The sequence below is a fragment of the Juglans regia genome, chromosome 1 (genome assembly GCF_001411555.2).
Source record: "Juglans regia cultivar Chandler chromosome 1, Walnut 2.0, whole genome shotgun sequence".
Lineage (NCBI taxonomy): Eukaryota > Viridiplantae > Streptophyta > Magnoliopsida > Fagales > Juglandaceae > Juglans > Juglans regia.
This window is the reverse complement of record NC_049901.1, coordinates 9748313-9763423: the sequence shown is the minus strand read 5'-3', so window position 1 is coordinate 9763423 and position 15111 is coordinate 9748313. Positions and strand designations below refer to the sequence as shown.

Sequence of the window (15111 nt, the reverse complement as noted above, 5' to 3'; positions counted from 1 at the left end):
TCTACAGAGATGTAGAAGATTTTATTATGCCGAAAAATTATAAAATACACTTTATGTCAAAAACTCACTGTTCAGAACACTCAAAGCGTTCTAAATTGTTCATTAAGTACATATTTATAATGTCACACAGCGAAAATTCTAATTTTCATTTTTTTACATTATTCACTCGGGCAGAGTGTCGAGAGTTTCTCTCTATCAAGATCTCTGTCCGATTCTCGCTCGATCTACCTATCGAGCGATACTTGAGCAAACTCTTTGCCTAAACTTTTCTTAAACTACCTGTTACTCAAACGTCGAACAAATTTTCTGCCTGATACTTTTTCTAGCTAACTGTAAATAGTGTCAAAAATTTTACCTATTGGCCCAAGCCTTCTTGAAAATTCAAAAAAAAAAAAGAAATCATAACACATTCTTATCAAATCGGATTGAGTGATCAAATTGCACGGACACACTAACAAAATCAAGTTGCACAAACCCAACGGTTGTAACTTGGGAGCTAGGGGGCATTTGTCGGCAACGGATAGAATATGTATATAGCATAAAATCATCATGAGAGCACAGTCATAACAATTAATTATGTTATTTAAATGAAAGGCCAGATATTTATATTAGTTCATGGGAGACAACCCGGAATTGAGAAAGATCTTGGTCCGAATATTTGTGTAAGGTATAATATAATAATCTTTGAAATTGTCTCGAGCTTATATATTAATTTAGATTCTTGGAACCAAAATCACCATCAATAATTTAGTTAGAGTGATGTCACATCAAAAGTTTCATCTACAAAAATCCCATCGAAACATGACTAATATTATTTCTTTAATCATTAAATAAAAAAAATAATAAAAAAAAACAAAATTTATTGAGCGGGATAGTAGTTTTTTTCTAGTGTTAATATATATCGAAAGCACTATCTTGTCACGGGTCACACAGCCCATGTATAGAACAAATAAGTAGTATACGGAAAGGAGACAGGGTTTGACTCTTAAAATCGTCGCTATGTTTGTAACTCATGAAACTTTAGAGACATAAAGGGCAGCAACAGTCCTGCTTTGTCTGACATACTCGTCGAAGTACATATACCAACGGAGAACTTCATGACAATTAATTGTACGTATCGTTTTTAGATCAAGATTTAATTAACCTCGACTTTGACAATATCGCAACTCTTGATCAGGCACGTCGTTTGAAATAGTCGGAGATCAGGGAGCTGGTTTTGACGTTGCTATGTTTTATTTCTCCTATTGAGACATTTAAGAGAGGAAGATGAAAGTCACAGTTATTCATGTGCGCGCATTATCTAATTAAAAAGATCACTGGCTGGAAAATCGTGAAGTAAACTTGAGTACAGAAGCAGTCTTACGTACTTTTTTCATGCAATTATTTTCGCATGATGATATAAATATGATCTATATCATGTGCTCCTCTTACTTTAATTTCTAGCTGATATATGAAGTATTGAAAATAGTATACCCTTTGAACGAACGAACTTCATTGATGGTAACTTTGATGGCCGAATAAAAGACAAGAAGAGGTGTCCATTTCATGTTGCAGCAGCTTATCCCATATTAAAAGAAAAATCGAATTGATAGCCCCTAGTTAGGGAGGGGAGAGTCTTTTGGCAAAGGAGCTAGGCAGTCTTGCATAGTCGGTGCCTTTTGTTTTCTCATTTTGGCTTTTTTTATTTATATCAACATCCACACTTTTTTTTTTTTTCCAGTAGAAAAATCAAACGCCATTGCTTGAATAATACGCACCATTTTCACCTATATGTATGCCACCCTTGGTTCTTCACTCTCCTTGTGTATCTCTCCAGATATATAGAAGCTGACGTTCTTGTAATCCCGATACGCCAAGATCAATGAATTCACATGATCATCGGCAAATGTGTACTGTTCAAGGGGACGCTGGACTCGTCCTCACCACTGATCCAAAGCCTCGTCTCCGATGGACTGCTGAGCTTCATGAGCGATTTGTCGATGCTGTCGCCCAGCTTGGAGGACCAGATAGTACCGAACCTTTTTACCACTTTGTTCACAACTGCAATCATTAATATCCCGTGCTTAATTAGAACTAGCTTGTAGCATTTTTCCATTGTTGAGTTTCATTTTAACAGTACTGTGCTCTATGTTTTTTTTTTTTTTTTCCTTTTTCCTCTGTCTATCTCTGCAGAAGCTACGCCAAAGACGATCATGAAAGTTATGGGTGTTAAGGGTCTCACTCTTTACCATCTTAAGAGCCACCTTCAGGTAACGGTACAGTACTGGAATATATCTGGTTCTCCTTTTTTTTTCTCTCAGCGCTTGTACTTTTCCACTGTTACGTTTTTATTTTGTAATTAATCTTGCTCATTTTCTCATCTTCAATAAAATAGAAATTCAGGCTCGGGAAGCAACCGCATAAGGATTTGAATGATCAGGCTGTTGGGGATGGTGAGATTAAAGTTTTTTTTTTCCTTTTTATTTATAAGTTTTGCTACCATTCTTCGGAGGAGACTACAGAAAATGTTCCCATTTTCTTATAAAATCTCATTGTCAGCTTCGGCATTAGAATTTCAGAGGGATGCTGCTGCAACTTCCAGGACAATAATGGGTCTACGCTTGAATAAGTATGTCACTCATCACTAGATCTCTTCGTCTTTTGTCGCAAGCGAGTATAGACACACTAGACAGTTTCAAGATGACAAGGCATGTTATAATATTGGCACACATGGCTGATCTATATAAATCATTGATCATGATCTGTAGTTTATACTACTCATACTATATTCATTTTCTTTGTTTCCATTCACATTTTAATTCATTTTTAAGAACCTGATCACAGGAACATAAACCAGACTGAAGCTCTTAAAACGCAAATGGAAGTGCGAAGGAGACTGAATGAGCAGTTAGAGGTAAAACAATAAGGAAGTTAAGAAAATACCTAAACCGTACGTCCCATTGATAGTAAAATTTCAACAGGAGTTGAAGATCAAATAGGGAATTGGTTTTGAACTTTTTGGCCATGCATTATATTATATCTGTGTTGATAGGTACAGAAACACCTCCAGATGAGGATCGACGCACAAGGAAAATATATGCGGACAATACTGGAGAAAGCATGCCGAACACTCTCCGAGGAAAATCATGTGAACTGTCAAGGTGGTTACAAGCTCGACGTTGTTGGTCAAGGATATGGGGACACGATGAGCAACACGAGAGATTTTGGTTCCTTGGTGAACATGCCATCTCTAGAAGAGTTGCATGTAAATGAACATCACATTAACTCTCGTACTGGTGGATTTCAGCTACAAGAAATGGGAATTTCAGCAGCACATTTTGATCACTTGGAAGGGGATGCGTGTCAGCTCCAAATGGCTCCTTTGACTACTACTGATCATGGCAACTCAACTATGAATTTCATGCCCAGAAGTTGATGATAGAAAATTAATGTTCGATCTATTTATAGTTATCGACTCAATTTATGACAAAAGAAAGTACGCGCGGGACAGTAATTCTCAAAAGCTTTAAATTAAGCCTCTTGTAGAAACTGTTGCTTTTACTGGACCAAATTATAAATTAGGTAGATTTCTACGTACGCATGTGATTGATATATATATATATATATATAATATTAAGTAACAATCCTGTCGCTTGGTAGCCTCATATAATTAATTAAGAAAATTTCACCGACGGATTGGAGGACCTTCAATCATTGATTAATATGTTCCATCGATTAGTACTACTAATGTACCATAATTTAGAAGTATTCGGGTTTCTTTCAACTATATAAATTAGTGGCGACAATATTATAAGATGTTAATTGGACGTATGTGCCATCTTCCTTTTATGATATGATAGCTTCATTTCGTATACAAAGAGTCGTGTGCAAAGAGGAAAGACATTATCAATTGCATACCATAGCCGGCAAATCACTGTGACTTAAAAATCACATTTTGGGAATTTCATAGTCACTAATTAAATCATATTTTGGAATGCCTTTCCCGGTCGGGGGTGGGGGATTAGCGTTCTAATTATTAGCTCCCTCTCCCTACGAGGGTTACCTGCCTCTCTGATTCACTACCTTCAAAGGTATGAGAGAAGCTTTGAAAATTAATAAGTTAAGCAAACAGGCTTTTAGTTTCTTGCTTTTGTAGATTGTAGCTTAAAGGTTATAGTTTAGTTTAAGCTAAGTAGCATTAGTTGACTTTCGGGGATTGGCAGTTAGCTTGAGGACCCTTCCAGAGCGGAGGGTCAGGGAGAGAGATTCAACAAGAAGAGTTAGCTGGGGAAGCATCGAAAATGAGGCTTCCACGGCTCATGTAAAGGGCTAAGAAAAGACCTTGAAGTGGTCCGCGTAAAGGGATCTAAAGAGACCTTGAACCGGCCTCGAGAGTGGCGTTAGCCACGGAAGGGGTAGCTAAGGAGGTGCGGAGGAGGATCCCCTGACCTCCGTTGAATCTCTATTAATGACCATAGCACAGAGAGAAGTGACGGCTCACATTTTCTTTTGAGTAATTCTACTCTTAGCCCACTTAAGTTTCCAACACCACACATCAACTGAGCTGGTTTTTTTTTTTTTTTTTTTTCTCCTCAAAATAATTCGTTTTGAAGACTACTCCCACCGTCCCACGTTTTCGACCTTCTCCCCCAAATCTTCCATTCGGATTCGCCCTTCTGCCGTTTCCTTACCAACACCAACTGAACATTGTAGTGGATGGCGTGGTTAAACAAAGTGCTAAAAGAGAATATGAGCATCTTGCAAGTGTCCATTGGGGGATATAAAAAATAAAATGATGGGAAATTTCATGGAAGGCGACTTCGTCTTCGTCTTCGTCTTCATCTTCGTGAAAATGAAACCAAAGAGTTGTTGCGGTCGCCGTCATCATCTTCGTCTTTGTCTGATCCCAATATTTCTTCTGTGGTCATCGTCGTGGGTAGGACTGAAGCTTGTTGCCGTCGTCGTCATCTGGCGTCATCTTCGTCTGATCCAAAATGTCATACCATATCTTTCTATCTCTCGCGAAGAAGAAAAAAGATGGTAGCCATCAAAACCATTCAAACCTCTTTCACGGCAACCAAACATGGAATTTTCCACACAAAAAGACCCCTCAACACAGAGATTTTTTTCATGTGCCTCAGCAAACTTTTCAACAGTCGAAACATGCAATGAATACAGAAACTCGGAATTATCTTCTTCTTTTTTCCCTTCTTTTCGTAAACGGAGCAAGATTTGACGGTTATCTTAAATAAAGCAGACGAGTGTTAGCAGTAGAGCAAATCTAGTAATGTGTAATGCAGAGAAAGTCATTCGTGGGGATTCGCCTGGCCTTCTCAGATAGAGATGCGTTCGTGGGGATTCGGCATTCACAAATGGAGATGCGTTTTACTCGAAGGAATTGGACTGTTTTACTTACACCTGGTCGGCCACATCAACTGGTGTGTGGAGTTGGAGGCTAGATCAGCTTAGGACTAGATTTTCTCTTTCTAATTTTAGAGTTGTTCTCTTTTAGTTACTGACTGAATATTTCGACATATGCACTCACTATTGAGCTAGCCTCAATTCTCTAAAGTGGCAAAGTATGTGTGTGATTGTGCTCTAAAGCCGCAAAGTTATGATGACAATCATTGGTTTTCCATCGAAAGAAGATCTCCACAGGCATCATTTTACAGTTTGCTAAAGCTTGTAGCCCTCCAGCGCAGGTTACCCATGATCAACCCTCTTTTGATCATCAGAAGAAATGTCACCTTATGCTAACTAACGTTAAATGATCCAGAAAAATAAGCAACATTCGGCCTCGTACACACATGAGCAATATAGTTTTTTCCATAAAATTATATTACTGTTGTCATAAAACTATATCCATTAATTATAATAGATGTGCTAGCTATATATTGTTTTTTTCCCTTCAAAGTTTTTTATTTAGTGAAGACTTGGATCGGCTAGCTTCCGAAATTTCGGACTCTGATATATGGGAAAGGAAAATGAGTTCTCAAGTATTCAGTTGCATGCACGTGGGTTCTCCAGTGGGACCTGTATAATGATGATAACTTACTTTGATGATTAAGAAAGAAGGAAAGAAAAAACTGCATGCATATATAAAATTTGTTTCTCATATTCTCCCTACTTTACATCACACCAAATTCGTGGAAAAAGTTGGCGGTGCAGATATCTTTATTTCGTCACGGAGAACATGGATGCGGAGGAGCAAGTTGGAAAGAAAAGGCTTATCTTCCGGGTTCCCCACACATACACAGAGAAAAAGAGAGTATATTAAATGCATGCAGTCCCAAGCTGAGTACTGCACCCACATACACACAGAAAAAGAGAATATATTACATGCACGCAGTCCCAACAGTACTGCAACAAATGGAGGAAGGAAGCTTCCAATTTTATGCATGAAAAGTTTGGTCTACTGAGAGCCTGGAGGAGGGAATTGAAGCCTTTCAACCCCACTAATATTGGGACGAAGATTTCCTTTTTTTTTTTTTTTTCTTTTTTGGAATTGCAGAGGCTTGTGAGAGGGAGACGGGTCCTTCTTGTTTGGGTACGTGTATGGGAGAGGTGGAACCCGCACCGCCCTCTCACACACCCTGCCTGCAATTTGGATTGGAAATTTCAAGATATCCCTACCTGATATTCTATTTGTTACTCATTCTCTTAATTCATCTTAACTCAAAAAATCTTACTACTATTCAAAACATCTCATCTCATATCATCTCATTTGAACTGTGTATCCAAACCGGGCCCAAGTCAATTTGTAAAATAACAAAAAACATTTCTTATTTAAAAAGAAGCTACCTCATAATACCAATACTTCTAACCTTAGCAATGAATAAAGAGCAATGAAATGGAACTATGCATGTCTCTATATTTGACACTTATAAGCATACTTCGGCGTAGATGAGTTCCAGATCCAGTGATGTATACATCATACAATAGGTAGGGGCCAAAACTTCCTGCATCACGAAATCATCCACCTCAAAAATGTTGTTGCAGTGATTCTAAATTATCCTAGCATTAGAGATCTACATGTATATTTCCTAGCTTGCTCGAGCTCTGTTGCAGAAGGTTAATCCCTATATCTGTTGATACATGTTCAGAGAACCTTCAAATCATGAGACCAATTTTAGTAATCTGATCTCATAACCAAACACATGGCATGCGATGCGCCCACTCTGACCGATAGGACATTGTGGGGTCCCAACCCATCATCCTCCATTAGGAACTTAACTTCAATGGGACATGGTTGCACCTCTGGCAGCCCAGGAACTCCCAATTGAGAATCTTTAGCATTTCCCCACATGTAAAGCTTCCCTTCACCTGTTCAAACAAAAAATTGCACCCCACTTAATGCCATCGGAAAAAAAGTTAAAGACATGCATCTCCACTTATCTCTCTTATCATGCATTTCCATTGACAGTCATTATGAGGTCAAGGGTAATATCATTAATTCAAAAGATAAAGGTAGTCTGTTAAGCACCCTAACCTGCTTTGCACTTCTCGTTTCAACTCATGGTCTGCTCTCTCTCTTTCCTTTAGGTTTCTTATTTCTTATTTTATTATGTTTTAGATAACCATACCCCATTTTATATTCTTTCATGTTTAATTTTTTTCATTTTCAACCTTTCTCAGCACTAGACATCAACCTACACTCTTGATCACTATTCATGTGTCTATGGATTAAGCTTAATAAGACTTCTTTTTGTTTGGGAGGTGCCACTTTTATATATTCCCCCCCATAGTCGGCCACACCACCTTTTGCGCCTTCTAATGAATTCTGCAACGATCAAAAGTCAAGGCTAACTTACGGGTTACAGCTGCCGAGGATGAACCTCCACAAGCGATATAGACAACATGCTCATCAGATAAAGCCCCAATCGGTTCAGGTACTTTCTGATTTTGGATAGAAGAATGACCCAACTGACCATGTCCACCATGGCCCCAAGAAAGTACTTTACCATCATCTGAAATCATAAATCAACATTAAATCAGTAACAATAACGTGCAACCTATAAAAGACATTTTCCATTACAACTGTGGGATTGTGCAACTATCTTTACCCGTTAATGCAAGAGAGTGATATCCACCACTGGCTATCTGAATGAACCGAACACCTTCTAGATTAGGAATTGGCTTTGGCTTCCAACCACCAACCTTATCACCTCTTCCAAGCTCATAGTTGGAGTTTGCTGGCAGAACCACCAAAAAAAGCGACTTATCAAAAAATCTTACTCAGAGAAATAAAGGTTTAACTAGCACTTGAGTGTTAATAGAAATAAATAGTGACAGAATGATATAAGATGATAAAACCAATTCGTTGGAATTTTTCAGGCTTTGTTAAGTGCAGATAACAGAAGTCTGAAGCACATGAAGCAAACGCAATTCTGCTCTTTATATAAATTTCCATGTCTCATACACATTTATTTGCTTCTGAAATTAAAATGCATAGCTACCCCTGGTTTGCATCTACTATTAAATCAGCAACTTCAAATTATAGTCTCACTGATGAAGAACTTAAAATTAACATTCTCCACCACTTGAATTTGCCATATTAACTTTCAGAAAAACATCACCACTTCAATATTTTTTTTGCCACAACTATTTAACGTTGGTATAATTTTTTGCACTTCCTGTCCCACCATTTCCACAAAAGAGGAAACAGATAACTTCTTTCAGTCTTCCATTTCATTACTTTCATTTTTGACATATACAAAAAGATTTTAAAGGAAAACAAATAACCAAATTGTAAATAAATGAACCCAGAAAATCCAAGGCTGGCATGAATATGATATCACTCTGCAGTCTACTAGTTCGCCACTTCTATAACAAAAATGATAGAACGGTAAGAGAGAAAGTGAAAGTATGCTCAAGAACGATTAAAATCTTACCTCCCCAATTCCAAAGTTGCCCCTGCTCTGTCAGTGCCATTGTGAAAAACCCCCCACACGAAACGGCAGTCACTGGCATAGGTAATTCTTTTATTTTGGTAGGAATACTGAGTCCACCTCCTTCATTTGGGCCCCTGCCAGGACCAAGGCCCAATCTACCATCCCCTTCATCTCTACCCCAAGTATAAAGTTCCCCTAAATTCAATGAATAGTAAATAGATATATGGAACATTACATATATATAACAGAAGAACCCATTAAAACCTTATCTAATTTAAAACTATACATATATGCCAGAAAAGAGTATGCTTTTGATCAATAGCCAGTTCAGAGAAATTTCCAGCACCGAGAGAAAGAATTATTCTTCATATTTCTTTCTACTTTCTAGTCATTACTCATGAACTTGTAACGCCTAGCTTCTAGATCTTTTCTTTTTTCCTTGGCATCTTCTAGTTTTTTACTTTCTTCCATGTAGTTTCACAATCATCATCTTTAAAATTTTATGTGCACCTTATTGTCCATTTTACTAGTCACCCAATTAAATTAGTTATGTTCTCCCTTTTTCTTCTTCCACTATGCATCCATACCCTAAATTCCTTTTGTTGGGAAAAGCATGAATAGTGGGCTTCTCCCTTGGTTCTTCTTTTATATTGTTTATGACTCATTCCAATTCAGTTTATTCTCATTGTTTTCTTCTATTTAAGTGTATATGACACATAAAAACCCTATTGTGCCAATTTATTTGTTCAATTAATTGAAAGTGCATTTCAAGTAAACAATAAATGAAATAAGTTAAAGTGAAATAAAACAAATATTAATATGCATGAGCTTAGGAGACATAAAATGATTTTCTTGAAGGCATGGTCATTCATACAAGAGCTTAAAAATACAATTTGTACGTTAAACTGCAACCAAATCGGGTAATTGGATGATAATCATTATACTAAAGCTTGTAGTATATCAACCCAAAGCAATTTTATTTAAACAACTAAACTAATGCAAACACAAGTTCCAACAAATTCTAGAAAGCACCAGAACGAATTGACATAAATTTGCAATTCATTCTTACTTATCCAGCAAGATTTATATGGACTCAAAAAATAGTTATATGGCTAAGTTCACAGCCATAAAAGCCCTATTTTGTAATTTCCCTTAACATCAAACCAAAGCCTCAAAAAGTAAGATAATTGAATAAAACATACAAATCCACTTATGGACAACGAAAAAGAATTCTCATGAAACCTGTTTCTGTGATAGCAGCAGTATGTGTTCCACTAGTTGCAATATGACATATTTTCCCACTCCAAGAGCCTTCCACCAATCGAGGGAATAGTTCTCTATGGTAAACAGAATGTCCAAGCGCACCGAAACCGCCATAACCCCTGAGAACTTCATTTTTAATGAAAAATCATCAAGTGACGCGGACTAAAAGCATGTTTAAGTCAAGTTAGCAATGCCAATTAGACCAAAGAGTATATTATTTATAGTAGTGAGTATAAGAACAATATTCTCATGCCAATCAGTTGCACTGCTGTTGGACTCGGACCTACAACAAACATACACACTGACAGCAATAAAATAAAGCATCCAAATGTCCTTGGTCTTGAACACAGGCAAGAAATTGAAATCGCTCATTTTCTTCCCCAAAACTAAGAGCCCCTAAAAAATATCAATCAAGTCGATGCAATCTTACTTAATTTAAAAAATACATTAGCACTAGTTGCAACGTAGTACCCCACTCTATTCGGACACAGAATGCACTCTGTCATCCATATTGGGCTTGAACACAGCCATTATTTTTTTTTATATAGGTAAAATAAGATTTTATTTGATCAAGTAAAAAGGCCAGGCCTAAGTACACAAGAGGCATGAAATTGAAATCATTCATTTTCTTTCCCAAAACAAGAGACTCTACAAAATATTAATCACAAGTCAATGCAATCTTCCTAATTTATAAGGTACATTAGCACTTGTTGCAACGTCGTACCCCACTCTATTCGGACACAGAATGCACTGTCATCCATACTGGTAATTCATCAATTTGACCCTGAATGCATCTCCTCAAGAGCAATTTCACATATTATCAACAACAACAACAAAAAAAAAAGAGCAATTTCACATGGCAAAATATTATATAGTATTATCCTCTGGGTGACTCAGATAAACAGGTGTGCATATTCTGATCATCAACTTTCTTTCTTGTCATTCCCATTTGATATAACTAGAAATTGACCTTGAAACCAAAGCAATAAACAAATCAAGATTTGTGTTTTAGACAACAACCTCGTATTAGCCAACCATCTTTCGCAACTCCTAAGCAATCACAATTGTAATAGGATTTTGGACACTTTTATGATGCAGCTGCTCTGTACTTGAATCAATATGTGAGGTAGACCCCACAAACTCCGGGCACGTTTGAAGCTCATTTTGAAATATCAAACGGGTTAACCACAAGAGCATAGATAAAATTTACAATTCCAAACAATTGATTTTCAATCTGTAATTACTATTTAACCATTCAATTCCTACACCAGCTAGAAACATTGGCCACATTTGTAAATTCTACCATGGCAGGTGAATGATCACCATATTTTATTGATTTATCAACGAAGTATTGTTAGTTCCAACAGCCAAAATGCATATGGGATTAGTAAAATCAGAATTGAAATATGAGCAAATGAGGTCTTCTATTTCGAGAGTATAAAGTAAATCTAGAACAACTTATAAAAAGGAAAAAAAAAAAAAAGAATTAGAACAGACCAAGTGAAGACCTCTCCGAGGGAGGTGAGCGCGACAGAATGTAGTCCTCCAAGCTCAACAGACTTAACAGAATCCAAATGAGGGTTCAAAGTGGGAACAAAAACCGGATTCTCGTGGCCGAATCCAAGGCGGCCGCCATCGCCTTTACCCCAAATCCAGAGCTTGCCATCGACGAGCAACGAAGAATGGAAGAGCCCACAAGAAACACCAACCTCCAAAACAAGTCCTTTTCTGTTATCGAGAAAGCGGCGACCAGGGGTTGGGGAGAGAGTGAAGGAGGATCGAGGGACGAGGAGATTGGCGACTGGGGTTGGGTAGAGTCGGTTCTCTTCGATTCCGCCGCCGAGTTGGCCCGAGGCGCCTCTGCCCCAGGAGAGGAGCTGGAGGGTGACGGCGTCGTTTGCATCGTCTTGGGGTTTGTACAAAAGGGGAACTTTGGTGGATGAGGAAGAAGACGAAAAGCAGAAGGAGTATAAATGGCGGCTGAGGGTTCTACTGCGGTGCCGAACTACAACTGACATTTTTTAAGTTTCTTTGATTTCTTCGCTCTCTTATAAATTACAGCGGACATGTCACGTATGTTTCTTTCATGATTGATCCAGTGATTCGAGAGAGAGAAACTTCGGTGGGTCGAGTAATTAATAAACTCACATCATTTATAATTTGATTTGGACTATAAATTTTAAAATTTAAATTTTATAAATTAAATTTTACCATTTGAGAGATAAATGATTTGTTATACATATTACTTGAAAATAAAATAATTTGTAATTTTATTAATATGTATTTGTTTTAATTCATTATAAATGCATTTTCTCTTCAATTAGCATCACCAATTTAAGGTGTCGTTTGGATAATAAATCGACATGAAATGAATTGAGATGAAAGTTAAAAATTAAATAAAATATTATTAAAATATTATTTTATAATATTATTATTTTAAAATTTTTAAAAAAATTTAATTATTTATTATATTTTATGTAAAAAATTTAAAAAAATTATAATCACCTTATATTCAAACCGGATCTTAAGTTGATTTGTGAGGAAAAGGAAATTGAAGATTGAAAACAAACATTTTGGTTTTTTTCTTTATTTTTTTTCGTTTTAACTCGAAGTTTTATATTGGGTGTTCATTTTGGAGGTTGTGCACTTCATGGTAATCTATAGAATGATTAGTCGATTGCAGCAATTTTATATTTTTAATTTTGTTGAAAGAACGGCTGATGAACAATCCTTCCTGCTTACACAAACTTAGCCTTTTTGCTAATAATATTGCTTCCCTGTCGTTCAAATCCAAACTAACACAAAATATTATATAAAAATAAATTTATAAATTATCGTGATTTTATGAAATCTGTCAGATTTACTTTATAATCTAACATATCACATCAAATTACGTCAATTTGTATATTTAGTTTTATGTAATCTCTTTATAACTAAAGTATTTATATATATATATATATATATATATATAAGTTCGATTATACAGGAGTTCGAAGCAACTGCTGCAATATTCTAGCAGGACTGCTGTAATTTTCTGAAGAATCTTAATTATATTAGCAGGTTGGGAATCTACTAGCTATTCCGAAGCACCAAATCGAACATGATCTCCACTTTTCAACAAATTAATCCTCCATACTATGTCTATTTCTAGAAAAGACTAGAAAAGTTAGGACATCTCAATCCAATTTTAATTATGTAATGCTCAAATGCTTATTTTCTAAATACAACCTGAAAATAATTAATTAATTAAAGAATGAAGGGATATAAAATAAGAGTTTTACTATTTATCATTCTCACACACCACACATAATATTTATTTTTATTTTTTTAAATTATTTTTTGTTTTATTCTTCCTAAACTAATTGAATTATTCTATTCATCTTCTATATACTATACACTTGATAAGAGAAAAAAATTAAAAAAATATGTATAATGTGGTATAAAAGTGATGAGTAGAATTTTTTATAAATTAAAGTGCTACTTTTGCCACTATGAAAAGCACTTGAGCGATTCAAAACATAATATCGAGAAAAAAATGACTATTAAATTAAAGTACTACTAACCCCAAGCTTGAATCTCGATTTTGTGGACTATTTATTTTAAAGTTCTTCAACTATTTTATCTCTCACAAAATTTTCTTTATTACATATTTTTTTCAATCTGATTTTTCTCATATTAGACCACCAATCGACTATATGAGTTGTCGTTGGCATTTTGGCATAAAATTCACCAATTTCCTAGTGTCTTTCATAGCGTTGTTTTCCATTCATAATAAGTCTCATATTCAATGTGTTTTTTTTTCATTCACCACACATTCTCCAAAGTCTTCTTACGCACTTTATAGATCGTCGTTCGTGGTAAGTCTCATATTCAACGTGTTCTTGTTAGGATTAACTGAATATCTAGAGACAACTTTGAAATAGATCGTTAGCAAAAGAAAATAATAAAAATTCAACAATCACACAAAGAACACCACGAATTCAAATGGTTCGACTTGAACAATAACCTCCGTCCACTGGCAAAATCGATTGCAAGAGATTTATTATCACAAAGATGGAGGATAAGAGAGCAATCACAAGTTCTCAATCCCAAAAGTCTCAATACATCCAATGAGCTCTCAAGAATATCATAAAAATAAATTTTCTCTCTTTTATGTATACTGGCTGCAACTCTCACACCAATCCCTTTACAAAAATACATTTATATATAAAATAGCGCAAGAATTAGGTTTTTTAAATATTTGCTCAAGCAGATGTCAAGCGAACAATCTGCCTGAAGTTCGCTCAAGCCATGGTCGAACCAACGTTCGGTCGAGCCATAATCGAACCATAGTCAAGCTAAGCCTCTGGAATGACATTTTCAACTGGAAATCAAGCCACCATTCCGGCAGTTCTTTGGTGTTATTTTCATTCACCACGCATCCTCCAAATACTTCCTACGTACTTAACAGATCGTCGTTCATGATAGGGCTAAAAACTGATGGGTTCAATGCGGTTTTGGTGCCAAACTGATGCTAAACCAACGTCTGCCATGAGAGGAAATAACCGGTCGATTGGGGGAGAGAAAATCGATATTATCGGTCTCGACACAGTGCGGTTCGGTTCCTTGGTCTGTTGTCGGCGTCTCTGTGATGGAGGAGGGATGCGTTGACATTTACCATGACAGAACAAAAGAAAGTTGCAGGTGAAATTGAGGAAGGAAGAAGACGCGAGGAAGAAGAAGAAGAAGAGGGGCCAGGGGTTATTAAATCCATTTTGAAACGACACCGTTCCATTTTTTTTTTTTAAGTTCCAAGGGAAAAATGATGCCATTTTATATGCATATATTTAAATATATATATATATATATATAAACGGTCAGCCGGTTCAGTGGTTTTCCAAGGGTTCGAACTGGCGCCGAACTGGCTGATATCAGTTTTCATCAATTCATGCCCCAGCCGACCGATTTCTTGCCGGTTTCGGCCGGTTCCTTACTCCGG

The 15111-nt window shown here is 36.4% G+C and overlaps 2 protein-coding genes across 3 annotated transcripts; one reads left to right on the top strand and one right to left on the bottom strand.

The window, feature by feature from the left end:
• Nucleotides 1-1735: 1735 nt before the first annotated feature.
• On the top strand, nucleotides 1736-3567 carry LOC108998587 (myb family transcription factor IPN2-like). 2 transcript variants are annotated; one of them, XM_018975166.2, is made up of 6 exons: nucleotides 1736-2009; nucleotides 2173-2249; nucleotides 2375-2432; nucleotides 2539-2608; nucleotides 2824-2893; nucleotides 3038-3567. In XM_018975166.2, the coding sequence occupies exons 1-6, from the start codon at nucleotides 1862-1864 to the stop codon at nucleotides 3413-3415; spliced, it is 801 nt and encodes a 266-aa protein (XP_018830711.1). In that variant the 5' UTR covers nucleotides 1736-1861; the 3' UTR covers nucleotides 3416-3567. The 2 variants fall into 2 exon arrangements, with proteins under 2 accessions (XP_018830711.1, XP_018830710.1); XM_018975165.2 differs by having other exon boundaries at nucleotides 3032-3567.
• A 3137-nt stretch (nucleotides 3568-6704) lies between these two features.
• On the bottom strand, nucleotides 6705-12213 carry LOC108998568 (RCC1 domain-containing protein RUG3, mitochondrial). The gene is made up of 6 exons (XM_018975132.2): nucleotides 11631-12213; nucleotides 10113-10252; nucleotides 8871-9065; nucleotides 8043-8171; nucleotides 7791-7946; nucleotides 6705-7302 (listed from the first exon to the last, which is right to left on the bottom strand). The coding sequence occupies exons 1-6, from the start codon at nucleotides 12149-12151 to the stop codon at nucleotides 7109-7111; spliced, it is 1335 nt and encodes a 444-aa protein (XP_018830677.1). The 5' UTR covers nucleotides 12152-12213; the 3' UTR covers nucleotides 6705-7108.
• Nucleotides 12214-15111: the final 2898 nt, after the last annotated feature.